We start from the raw sequence: 13,943 nt of genomic DNA, 5'->3' as shown, positions 1-13,943 counted from the left end.
GCCGAGTTGGTCCCAGGATATTAGAGAGACGAGGTGATATCTTTTATTGGGCCAACTTCTGTTGGTGAAAGACAAGCTTTCAAGCTACCTAGAGCTAATAGAGTGACCAGAAGAAGAGCTTTGTGTAGCTTGAAAGCTTGTCTCTTTCACCAACAGATCCAATAAAAGATATTACCTCACTCACCTTGTCTCTCTACTTTAGCCCAATGTGGTTGTCAAAACTATTTGGTGAAAAGGAGTGAAGTATAGTCAGATGCTGGCTCAAAGCCACCCTCCCCTGATCCTGGACTACACCTTGGGCTGTAGTCCACGAAAGCTTATGCTCTAATAAATTTGTTAGTCTCTAAGGTGCCACAAGTACTCCTGTTCTTTTTGCGGATACAGACTAATACGGCTGCTACTCTGAAACCTTTCATGCTGTACATCTAAGGAGGTGCAGAATCTACCCCGTGGTTTCTTTAGCTAACAGATCCAAAAACTCAACATGAGCTACTAAAATAAAGGTGGGTTCTTTCCTTTCATGCATCATCAATAGTAATAACGATCCTGTAGTCCACTTATTCCCCCTTACACCACATTTTCACGGCATTCCATGAGATGCACAGTAATAATACAGGGAAACATTTAGCCTTGCAAATGGAATTCTTTTGATGATACATTAGGAAGAATAGACATGAGCACCTTGTCTACACAGGGCTGGGTCTGCAGTGCCTACAGAAGTAAAGTAGCAAACAACTAACTGTTGTGACTAAATGTCAACAGATCAGACTCTGAATACAAACAGGGAGTAGGTAGTGCCATTTTTACTACTACTTTCAGAGTAGAACTGAACTTTAAATGACTACAGAAAACAAATATCATTAATGTTACAAAAAAATGCAATTGACTTTTTAATCAAATTGAGATAGATTGTTCAAAGGCATGGGCACTAACTCCCTTTGACTTTCAGTTATAACACAGATATTGTATTTTCACATCATTCTGTCTTAGCATTCACCTCTTCAGACATGGTCTGGAGTTTTCCTCCAACAGAATGTATACTAAACAGCTCAGAATTCAACTGACGAATATCAATTCTTTCTATTCTTACTGTTTACTTTTTTAGATGAAGGGTTAAATTGCCCACAATGGGGACTGCAGAATGATGCAACATTCCAGCAGGAGCTTTTGGAAGCAGCCTTCAGGAGCATGTAGTTCTTGCTACAATCTTTGAAAGAGTGGAGAATTTACTCGCCCTTGTTAGCCCAGCTCTGCTGGCTAGTGGGGAGGGAGACACATGGCTGAGGCCTGATCTACACGAGAAAATTAGATTGGCATAAGTATGTTGCTCAGGGGTGTGAAAACTCCACACCCCTGAGTAGCGTAGTTTAGTTGACCTAAATCCCTGCACAGACAGTACTAGGTTGACAAAAGAATTCTGTCGACCTAGCTACCGCTTCTCAGGGAGGTGGATTACCTACACCAATGGGAGAATCCCTCTCGTCAGCGTAGATTGTGGCTACGCTGAAGCGCTACAGTGGTGCAGATGCATCAGTGCAGCTGTGTTGCTGTCATGTTTTGACTGTAGACAAGCCCTTTGTCTCCAGGCTCATTCTTCCTTGTCTTATTTGGGGAGAGAGCACAAGGACAGGGTTGCGACTAGTCTCTCTACAAGGTAAGCATGGCAACAGGATTGATCCCTTTCTACCTCTTCGCACATGGGAGCAGAACTACTCATCCTACGTATTCATCTTTAAAACTCAAAGGTGCACTTTTCCCCCAAGCCCTGTAGATGATGTATTCGGAACCAAATGAATGAATATACTACCCTCCTTTAATACTCTGTTCCCAAAACAATAGTGTTCCCTTAACCACTTATGAATAGCCTTGTTTTCATTGCAGCAACGTTATTTTTTATGCTTTAACCTTCCTGATAAAGGGTTAGTGATGTGTGTAGCAGATACCACTTTCAGACCATCTCTAAATTATTCCAGTTTAGTAATAACGCAGTGGGAAAATATGTTGCCATGATAATCCTGTATTTATGGAGAAATATATAAAACAACCATCTTGACTACAATTAATGGGATACTACAGGTAAAAAAAAAAAAAAAGTAAGTTTCAGTGCAGTGCACGTGGATCTGGGCATGTCAGCATGAATACCTCAGCTGCAGATGAATTGTGCAGTCCAAGCCTCAAGTCGAGACTCAAAGCTTCATGTTTAAGTAAGGTTACACTGAGAATAAAATTCTAATGTATACAGCATCTAAATGGGAATATTCTGGGAAAGGACAACAACATTAAAAATGGAAATTAAGTCTAGTATTAGAAACATACCTGTTTTCGTCACAGGCATTGTTACAAGTAGGGCAATATTCACAAAACCGGCCAAAACTCCTTGGATCAGTGCACTCGCATTTTCCACATACACATGCTCCTCTTCCACTGCAAATCTGGCCTTTGGAATTCATGCAATGTTTTGCTGTCAATAGTGAACACTGACAGCGATCACCTTCCCAGCCGCGAAAGCATTTACATTTACCAGCTTCACATTCACCATTGCCTGCAACATCAGAGAGTATATAAGTGTTCAGTTAAACCTCCATCTGCCTTAGTAAGTGTGCGTCTTGGCTAGAGCATATTCAAAATCCTTAGCATTCTCTAGATTTCTCAGAATCAGAAATGATTAGAGTTAAATTTAGAAGTGTGAAATCCCTATTCAAGTGGAGAATAAAAGATATTGATAAGCAACTATATATGGCAGTTGTTTCTATTTCAAATGTCACCTTAGTTTTCCCTTATTAAAAAGATTCATGGGTATGCCAGATATTTAGACAGTCTGTTTAATAACTCACTGAGAAGGGCCTTTACAGTACTCCGTTTCCAAACCGTGCAGACAGCTTACTTAGATGGCCGATATACTGACATGGAGAAACATAACTGTCGCTGTCCATGCAGCTCAGGGTAAGGGGAAGATCTATCCTATTATTTATTAGGTTGTATTGCCATTTGAGGTCAAAATGGCATTCTGTGTTTTTGTCTCAGATGCCTTTTTCTATGATCTCTCAGAAATGAATGAGTTAGAATGGAAAAACTAAGTCAGCCTAAGCACCTGTTTGGCTCATAACTTACTGAAATTTTCACCTTTCAGGCTGAAATTTCCCCAGCATGATATATACCCAACTTTTTTTTTTTTTTTTTTGAAAATCTGAAAAAAAAGCAGTTACACTGTTCTCATCATACAGTGTTATTCTGAAATTTTCTAAACAGGTCTCACATTGAAGCAGATAGGATTAAAAAGTGCACATCTAGAAAGGAGATAGTCTTTAGGGATGAAAAATTCATTGTAGTGCTTTAGTGAAAAATAGTTTGATTTGGCCAAGCTCTAAAGGTTTGAAAAAAATGATGTACGAATGGTAGTTTGTTTTTGTTTTTAAAGACAGGACTATAACAACCATCTCCTAGTGTTCTAAATGAAAGAGGTCTGTATCTAATTTAGAACCACAGTAACAACAACAACAACAACAACAACATGTAATGAGCTCTGCTTCAGTCAATGGGAATTTAAGCATACATTCTAAAGGAGTCAAGGGCTATATAAAAGCCCTTACCTCCTTTAGAGTTTTCTATGTGAAACTGTGGGAGCCTGAGGCAGCTAAAAATATGTTCAGGCATGTGTTTTCCATGTTGTACACTTGTATAGTTTCACTTTTGACATATAGTAGTGTCTATTCCTCCCCCACCTCCCACCAAATGTGACTAAAGATACTTTTAAACTTTGCATTTTCTGGGGGGGGGGAAAGAAGACCATAGACATTTATTATTATATTCTAATATATAAAGCATATGTTAAGAAAACAGTAAAGTTGCAAAGTTAGGCATTCAAAAATCAGGCAAAGTGAAAAGTAAACCTTAACTCCCTCCCCTTGTGCATATGCATTACAATACTGTAATTATTTAAATGATCACACACTATTATTTCTACTTCATCTAAGCAAAGTTATGTTCAGAGTTACTGTGATGAACTGGGAACATGTATTTTTATGAATGTATTATAAGTCTGTTTTCTTGTTCTGTTTTGTTTTGCTGTCTAACTGAATGCACACAGCTATATCAAAGGAGGCTGTAAAGAAGATGTTACAGAACTGAACAGGAAAGGTAAAACAACGACACAGGTAAGACATTCTCTCAGGTATCTTGGTTTTCTTCCATGGAATTAATATAACAGATGGGGCCTCCAGTTAGTGGAGAATTTGCCTGGCTGGCTCCATCCAGGTTAGGATGTTTTACTCTTCCCAAGACTAAGCCTGGGATCAAAAGAGACCCTAAAAGATCAAAAGACTAGGAATGCTTTCAAAGGTACCCCTGGAAAAGGAGGTTTTTTGGGGGGGAAGAGAGAGGGGGTCAGCTGGGAGAGGTGGCCCTAGGTGTGTCAGGAAAAAGCTGACAGGCTGTGAGGTTTCCAGTGAAGAAGGCTGAAAGCAGTACAGGCGGTTCTCCCAGCTCAGAGATGGGGAACAAGTCGGACCAACCTGAGCATTGGATAGAAATGTTAAGCTTAGGTAAGGGAACTTTTGTGTAGGTCAGTTATTTTAAATCTACTTCTCTAAGCACAGTGTACCTGTTGGGAAAAATAAAACATACTTTGGTTTGAATAAACTAAATAAAGGGACACAAATCTGACATCAGGAATCATAACATTCAAAAACCAGTAGGAGAACACTTTAATCTCCCTGGTCACTCAATAACAAACTAAAAGTGGCAATTCTTCAACAAAAAAACTTCAAAAACAGACTCCAACGTGAAACTGTAGAATGGGAATTAATTTGCAAACTGAACACCATCAGATTAGGCATGAATAAAGACTGGAAGTAGTTGGGTCATTACAAAACCTAAACCTAATTTCCCCAATACTAATTTCCCCCTACTGTTACTCACACCTTCCTGTCAACTGTCTGAAATGGACCACTCATTACCACTTCAAAAGTTATTTTCCTCCCTTGGTATCCTGCTGTCAACTGAATTGTCTCATTAGACTGACCTCACACTTGGTAAGGCAACTCACATCTTTTCATGTATTTATACCTGCTCCTGTATTTTCCACTCTATGCATCTGATGAAGTGGGTTCTAGGCCACAAAAGTTTATGCCCAAATAAGGTGCCACAAGGACTCCTCGTTGTTTTTATTGCAAATGTAGGCTGTCATAGGCGCCCAGAGAAAAAGATCTTGCAGGTGCTAAGCTAACTGAACCTGCTAAATAACACGGCTGGCAACCAGGGAAGTAACCCAGAAACTCAGCTGGAGAGTGGCTGGATTGGAAGATCTCATCCCAAAGAGAAGTGGATGCCTGACACTTGAAAGGGATGCACTCTCAAGGGACTGGAAAAGGGTCTCAGTGTGGGCAGCCTACTCAGGTACTGCAACAATGACAGTAGCGTTAAACCAGAATAACTCTACTGAAGTCAGAGGAGTTCTAAATTTGCACTACTGTAAATGTGACCTAAGTTTGACCATCAATGCACAGGTTGGGCACTATACAGTGAAGTGAAATTAAATACATGGATGCATTTAATTGAACAGTGAGGACTACAAAAAATATATTTACATATTAAGTTATTTTAAAATTAAAAAAAAATAAACATTTAAATTTTACTTCCATTGAGAAAGAGAAAATAATTTTGGCTGACAGATAACAATGGTACTGGGTACAGTCTGCATCTTTGCTTCTGTTGTATGGTGTTTTGGCATTCATGTCACACTCCTGCCTCAGGCAACATTTTCATTTTCACACTTCTTTGCGAACAGAATTTCACCCCAAGAATGGAATGAAGGTCTCAAGTACCAAATCAAGAGCTCATTTGGTTTCATTCTGCTCACATTGTCTTGTTTTTTGCTTGGTTGTTTTGAGCTACTTTAGTCTGTTTGTTAGCATACGAAATTGAAGATCAACCTAAGGTCTGATGGCATTAATTTGGGGTGACTTGTAGTTATACTGTGCTATGCACTTGCATCTTCTTTGGAATTCATGTCATAATATAACCAGAGATGAGCCTGAGACACAAAATCAGATCCAGATCCAGAAAGATATTTCCCAAAGTTTGGTGGTGTTCACACAGATTCATATGTAGAAGTTGCTTCTCTTCTTTTACAGAAATAACAATACTGGTATCAGGGATAAGCTCTCTCTGGAAAAAGATGTACGAGTTTAGTCTTGAAATTCTTGAATTTAGAGATTGTCTGAACCAAAACCCTGGACTCAAACAATCTCAAAAGTTTAGGAGATTTTGAGACCACCTGTAGTTAACAGAAGACTTCAGTCTCCAGAGCTACAGACACTCTACCAGATTTTAAAAATAAATAAATTAACTTAATGAAACATTTAGTGTTTGACAACCATATTCATTATTGTTAGACTACATACTGTATATAAACACACGGTTCAGCAAAAACACACTTAAATTTGGTAGCTTACCAGCACACAGGTTTCCATGGTAATACGGGCAAGAAAAGTCATCCATTTCACAGTATTTGCCATACACTTTGCCCAGCCTGGTTTTGTGACAGAGACATCTTCCACCTATGCAGTCTCCTTGACCACTGCAGATGGGCTGGTCCGGGTGCAACTTACATCTCTCAAAAGGAAATGTATCTTCACTGGAACTACAGTTAGTGTCTTCGCAATTGGTCCTTTCACCATCGAGAAAAGTTTCATCGACACATATTCTTTTGTGCCTTGCACTGTCCTCACACTGACAGGCACAGTTTTTATATATATTAATTATGGTGGTTTCATTGAAACCAATAGGTTTGATTATCACATATTTTCTTCCTTCAGTTATACCACATCCTTTCATTGCAACTGATACATTAAAAAGCACCTAAGAAAAAATAAATACTGCATTTATAATGTAGTAATTATTTCCTGTAAATTGTTTCAACATTCTATCATAAATTAAACAAGAAATCATACCACTTGTAATACTTACCAAGCAATAAGACTGAAGACACAGTAGCAATTGATGAATGCATCATATTTTAGTAATGACAAAAGTAACAAGCATAGTGAAACCCAATAGTACAAGACCAACAGCAGCCTACATTTCATGTTGAAAATGATCTGCAGAATGCAGATTTAAACAAAGGAATACAGAATTTGCAAAGGTAGCTGTTCTATTTCTAACTTCTGACAGTGATGTTAGAAATTTCCTTGTCTTGTTATTATTTACATTATGACAGCCCCTAGAAACCTTGATCAGAATCGGAATTCTGCACCGTACAACAGACACGTCCCTGCCATGAAGAGTTTACAATTTATGCCAATACAAATGTATCAACCTTTCGGAGTAGCCTAACATCAGTGAGTTAACATATTGATAACCTTTGTGTCACTTTAAGACAAAAATAAAAGTATTTGTTTGAACAACATATTCATGCCTATTGCACTGTTAAACCTGTAACACCACTTATACTTTTTGGCATTTCACCAACACTAGCTCAGCAAATAAAACAAAGTTCAAATAGTAAATATTTGAAGGTTCACTATGCAATCGGAATTATACCACATGTATGTTTCCTTTGGAGACCTGATCTGGTTTTTAGGACTTCTGCATGAATACCTTGGATTGGCCAGGCATGACCTCTGCTACTTGTGGACTACATACACTTAGTTTCCAATATGCAAACTATGAGATCACTAGGACCCTTAACACTGTGTGTTGCTGGCAGCTTAATGAGTGCATGGGTAGGTTCTTCCCTTCATGACTTATAAATGAGCAAGGAAAAAAGTAAGGACTGCACAGAGTGAAATCTTTCTGGCTGCCAACTCATTCCCGCTATAAGCAAACAGAAACCAGGGACTCATCAAACCTTCTTCCACCGGACAAAAAAGCCAGCTGGAGGGGATGATGGAGTAGACCATCCTCCAAGGAATCTTCAACAATATATCCCCACTACTTTCAAATGGTTAGGCGTGGGAAAAACCTCCCTCCAACCCCCTGGATCTTATACAAATGTAACAAAAACAACAACAAGAACCAGCCTGAAGTCTGAGCCCAGGGCACATCCACTCTTGCCCTGTGGTGCAGAGAGGGCTATGGGAGCGCTTGGTGGCTATCCAGATTCTAACAGGGGGCAGGAGAAGGACAGACAGATCCAGAACATAGAACTGTAGAGAGCTAAAGGCAGTAGTAGTAGTTCTGCAAATCACTTCTGCAGAGCTGTCCTTTTTTCTTCTGGTCCTTCTGTCATGGTATACGCATCTTCTTTGATATGCCAGCCCACTGATGAACTAAAACCCATGGCCTTTGGAAACTTTGAAGGCAGTAAATATTTTCCCATGGGTTGGGTCAACCGAGTATTAAAACCTTTACATTTGGTGCTTGTCTTTTTCATTGGTAGGGTACTGCCTGTGAAGGCAACCATGCACAGGGGCCTCTTTTGAAAAGCTGATCAGCTTGCTGATTGGAAAGGGAAATCTCCCATCTATATTCATCAGAGCAGGAATATAAGCAGAAAGAAGGGGTGGCAAAAGAATTAGGGAAGAAGGAAATGTTTCCTCCAGTCTAAGGAGGTAACTAGGTCTGTAGACTTCCAAATCAAATCCCAGATACCGAAAATAAGAAACTGACTATTGTATTACACAAGAAGTTGGACTAAGTACAAGAAACTAAAATTGCTTATTATTTCTCCTTTTCTTCTCTCCCCCCAGCCCCCACCTCTCTGACCCCCACCTGGAGAAAGCCAGACTTTGTTTGGCAGTTACCTCTATCTTGGGACCAGACTGAAGAAAGCCTCAGACCTGATTTGTACATGGATAACAAAGAGAAAAGCTGTGCCTCCAAGCAACAGGACATGGTATATTGTCTTTCTCCTGTGTTTTTTTGATGCATGAGCCTAAAATCCTGGGCCACCACTGTACAACATTTAAAGGAGTAACATGCTTTTAGGACACAGTATGAATACCACCAAACATTATGACCAGCCTTACTAGAAAGACAAGCTGAAGTGCTTATACCCTGAAGAGGTCACAGAATCTTCCAAATCATAGAACAGTTTTGTGTTTTGGTAGGAGGAGAAAGAAAGGAGGATTGTGCAATGAAAGGAATGTGAGAGTTAAGGAAAAGCATTCTCCAAGTAAACAAATACTAAAAGGAAGATTTACTGTTAAGAAGTTAACCTCTTGAAGAAGGCTAATTTTCAGCTGCTGCTGGTTTTGGACCACATTTGCTATCCTTTACAATCAAATGGCTTTTTTTTTATTAAAAGGACAACAGAACTAATTACAATGATACTACCTATGACAAACATAGGTGGGAACATTGTAGCTGAGCTTAAAGGAAAAAACTAGCAAGCCCATCTGGAACTAGTCATGCAAACAAAATCTACACAAGTATAAAGCATGGTGTAATTTCTAAATTTCACACAGCAAATTCACTGATTTGTGACTGCATACATACATAGACATGAGTGACTTTAGCTAAGCTACATAAACTTGGTAACAGGAACAGAACTCCTTGAACTTACACTTCAAAAAACATAGACCTCTTCTTAATGAATTAAATAAATTACTTTGCCAATTTAAGCAATAGAATAAAGATATAAATGCACACACAAATAGAACCAATTACATCCATAATGCTCCAGATGGACATAAATTGACACTTTAATCTGATTTACACAATATACCAATTACCAGGATCTCTGGGCATGTGTTGAAGACACACTTTTTAAACAAAGAAGCAGAAAAAAAATGCCCCAAGCCATGGCCAAGCAGTTGTCAATCTGCCTCTAATGACTCTTCTCTTCTCCTTGCATATCTGTAAGGCTCTTCAGCTGAAGAGACCTTTCATATAGAACATGAGCACATTCAGTGCTGGGCTGTGGGGAATGGTCCTCATAAATATTATTTAGATGGTTGACAATGCTTTGAACCTTATCTCCATGAGATCACTGAGAACAAACAGTAGCTTTTGATTTTAAATACGGTTCAGGAGAAATAATGCCAAGGAGAATGTGGAGAGTTGATGATCAAGAACACCGAAATCTACTTTCAGTTTTAAAAAAGCTCTACAAGATACCATACAACTAAGAAAAATATAATAAATAGCTCAATCCCTTTGCGACTGAGAAACTCAACATACTTCTTCATTATAGGCCACATTTTTGCATCCTTCCATGCCTGTTTTTCTACTTCCGTCAGGACAGATTGCAGTTATATTAAAGTGTAGATTTTGGACCTGGTTATCCACCTGAATTTTCACTTCAGAGATTAGTTTCTGTAAGGAAAAACCATTTTTAGTTACATTGCATTTCAACATATAATATACATTAGCGTCTAAAACATGAGCATGCTTGACTGAGTGGACTTAACTGAAATGAATAAATCTAGTCAATCTGTTTGAATAAAGGAATGAATTAAAGCATTCTTTTTCCATATAAAGAGCCAATTATATTCCAAATACATACAACCAGTTAGCTAGTAATCCTGAAAAAGAAAACACAGTTACTAACCTTACCGTAACTATTGTTCTTCAAGATGTATTGCTCATGTCCATTACAATATAGGTGCGCGCGTGTAGGGTGCACCATCGTCAGAAGTTTTTTCCTTAGTGGCACCGTTGACTATGGTGCCCCTTGGAGCGGCACCTTCATGGCGCGGTATATATTCATCTGCCGCCTTGCCGCCTCCTCAGTTTCTTCTTGCCAGCAACTCCAACAGAGGTGTAGGTGGGTGGGTTGCGGAATGGTCATGAGCAACACATCTCGAAGAACAGTTACAGAAAGGTTAGTAACCGTTTTTTCTTCTTTGATAGCTTGCTCATGTCCATTCCAATATAGGTGATTCCCAAGCAATCAGTTAAGTAGTGGAATCGGAGTTTCGCTGAGACACAGACTGGAGGAGCGCTGTACCAAAAGCTGCAGAATTTCTGACCCGTTGAATGATGGCATAGTGCGAGGTGAATGTGTGGATAGAAGATCAGGTCACCACCCTGCAGATAGCCAGGATCAGGACTCAAGCCACAAATGCCGCTGAAGAGTGTGATCTTGTGGAGTGTGCTGGCAAGCACGGAGGTGACACTTAAGCTAGGTCGTAGCACATGCGGATGCAGGATGTGATCCAAGAAGAGATTATCTGTGACGAGACAGGATTCTCCTTTATCCTCTCTGCGTTAGCGACAAAAAGCTGAGTGGTCTTCTGGAACGGCTTGGTCCTTTTCTATGTAAAAAGGTGCACATTTAACGTCCAAAGACCATAGCTCTGCTCTTGCCTATTAGCATGAGGCTTGGGATAGAATACCGGAAGAAAAATGTCCTGGATACTGTGAAAATAAGAGACCACTTTCGGAAGGAAGGATGGATGTGGTCGAAGTTGGACCTTGTTTTTGAAGAGAACTGTATACAGTGGTTCAAAGGTGAGGGCCCGGATTTCTGCGACTCTTTTGGCCAAAATAATGGCTACCATGAAGACTGTCTTACAGGACAAGCAGAGCAAGGGGCATGTTGTCATTGGCTCGAACGGTGGCCCTATCAGTCTTGACAGTACCAAGATGAGGTCCCAAGGAGGCAAAGGTTGGCACCCCTGTGGATACAAACGCTCTAATACCTTCAAGTATTGAGCACAGATCGGGTTTGAAAATACCGACTGTCCATTCACTGCTGGGGCCAAGATTGCAACTGAGTGAACCCTGATGGATGATACCGCAAGACCTTCTTTCTTCAAGTACAGCAGGTAGTGCAGGATAACGGGCAGTGGGGCCTCCAAAGGTAGGATCTTTCTCTGCGGTGACCACAGCATAAACCTCTTCCACGTAGCCAAATAGGCCGCTCTAGTTGACTGCTTTCTGATAACCATAAGGACAGCTCGCACCAGTGCTGAGCAGTCCTCTTCTGTCTCACTCAGCCATGGAGCTTCCAGGCCAACAAGTGTAGGGACTCCAGGTTTGGGTGGAGCATACATCTGTGCTCCTGGGCGATCAAGTCCGGGAGCACCGGAAGCCTGACTGGCATGCCTGTGCTATAAGGATTATGTGCACCTCGTCCCTCCTTACCTTGAGTAACACCCTATGGATAAGCGTGAGAGGAAAGGAGTAGAGAAACCTCCCTCTCCAGGGAAGGAGAAAGGTATTTGAGAGTGAGCCTGAGCTGTGCCCCAGGTACAAGCAGGACTGGGGGCATTTCCTGTTAAATCTGGTTGCAAACAGTTCCACCTGGGGAAACCCCGACCTCTGGAAAACTGCATTCAAGATGTCTGGTCAGATGGACCACTCGTGATGATTGGTGAAGGATCTGTCAACCTGTTCTGAGTGCCTGGTAGATAGGAGGCTTCCAGGGAAATGGAGTGGACTGTGCAGTACTCCCGTAGCCTCAGCGCTTCCTGGCACAGGGGAGAGGAGCGAGCCCCCCCTCCTGTTTATTTATATAAAACATTGTGGTTGTGACATGCATTTGCCATGTAGGTTGTGACAGAATGCCTGACAGGCTAGGTGCACCACTCTTAATTCCCTGACACTGATATGTAGGGCTAATTCCTCTGGCGTCCAGAGGCCCTGAGTACTGAGGGGCCCCAAGGGAGCTCCCCATCCCACGTCCGAATTGTCAGTGACCAGCAACATCAAAGGGGTGGGCCTTGTAAAGGAGATACCGGCACACACTGTGTCTCAGTCCAGCCACCACTGGAGAGTGAGGGAACAGTGATCACCTTGTACAATGGGTGATGGCCTGGTCACCCGATTCCAGCCAGGCTTGGAGAAGCCGCAGTCTCAGCTGCGCATGCTGCACCATGTAGGTACAAGAGGCCATATGTCCCAGGAGCCTCAGGTGATGGTAAAGGATTTCAGGCTGTTTATGATCTCTTGGATGGCCCTGAACCAGTTCTCCGGCAAGGAGGCTCTGGCCTGGTTTGAATCGAGAACCGCTCCTATGAATTCTATCCTTTGAATAGAAGAGAAAGTCGACGTGTGCTCGTTTATCAGGAGCCCCAGGTTCCTGAAAGTGGGCTGTACGAGGTTCATATGCTCTTCCACCACATCTCTCAACCAACCTTTGATCAGCCAGTTGTCCAGGTAAGGGTAGACGTGCACTCCTTGCCTCCTGAGAAAGGCCACCACCACTGCCATGCACGTCATGAATACTTGTGGAGCTGCTGACAGGGCAGCAAACCAGTCCCCTGGATCTTAGGGAAGGGAGATTAGAAGCCAGGAAAACCATACAGAACTTCAACTTCTTCATGAACTTGTCTAGGATGGGTCTGAGATCCCTGTTGACCTTCGGGATCAGGAAGTAGTGTGAGTAAAACCCTTTGCTTCTTAACTCCACAGGAATCACTTCCATGGCTCCCACCCTTAGGAGCGACTGTACTTTCTGGGCCAGAATTCTCAGGGTCCCTGAAGAGGGACAGGGAGGGAGGATGGGAAGGAGGGGAAGAAATTAACTGCAGGGTATATCCCACTTCTATCCTGCAGAGCACCCAGTGGTCTGAAGTGATGTTGATCCAGGCACAATAAAAATGGGACAAATGGTCCACAAACATAGAGGTAATATCCAGGCTTTGGTCTGGTGTGCCATCCTCGGGCTCACCCTCAAAAGGACTGCTTAGACCCCGCTGGTTGTTTTGAGGGCACAGACGTGGATGTTGAAGGGGCATGAGGTGTATGCCTCCTCCTAAAGCCCTTGTTACTCCGCCGACCGAAGTCCTGCCTCTGCTGTTGATAAGGCTGGTAGAATCGACTCTTAGGTTGGGGCTTATAATGTTTATGAGCCAGGGCCGGTGTGTGAAGTCCTAACCACTTCAGAGTCATCCTGGAATCCTTCAGATTATGAAGATGGGCGTCCATCTAATCTGAAAAGAGGAAATTTCCCTCAAACAGCAAGTCCTGAATTGTTTTCTGGACCTCATGAGGGCTGGACCCCAGGTTGGCTGGACCAACCCCTGGGTCACTGGCACAGGATGCCCAAGGTCCACCTG

General features: G+C 41.7%; 1 protein-coding gene across 4 annotated transcripts in view; it reads right to left on the bottom strand.

The window, feature by feature from the left end:
- Positions 1–13,943, bottom strand: part of ITGB8 (integrin subunit beta 8) — a 70,486-nt gene that overhangs the window by 13,090 nt on the left and 43,453 nt on the right. For all 4 annotated transcript variants that reach the window (XR_004644445.1, XM_034760590.1, XM_034760589.1 and 1 more), the window contains exons 8-10: positions 10,120–10,254; positions 6,453–6,858; positions 2,317–2,542 (exon numbers count right to left, since the gene is read on the bottom strand). Coding sequence is in view for 3 of the 4 variants with exons in the window: in XM_034760590.1 (XP_034616481.1) it covers positions 2,317–2,542; positions 6,453–6,858; positions 10,120–10,254 (767 nt within the window). In the remaining variant the exon portion in view is untranslated. The remainder of the gene's footprint in view (positions 1–2,316; positions 2,543–6,452; positions 6,859–10,119; positions 10,255–13,943) is intronic.

The sequence above is a fragment of the Trachemys scripta genome, chromosome 2 (genome assembly GCF_013100865.1).
Source record: "Trachemys scripta elegans isolate TJP31775 chromosome 2, CAS_Tse_1.0, whole genome shotgun sequence".
Classification (NCBI taxonomy): Eukaryota; Metazoa; Chordata; order Testudines; family Emydidae; genus Trachemys; species Trachemys scripta.
The sequence above is the reverse complement of the archived record's forward strand: the minus strand, read 5'-3'. Positions and strand labels throughout refer to the sequence as shown.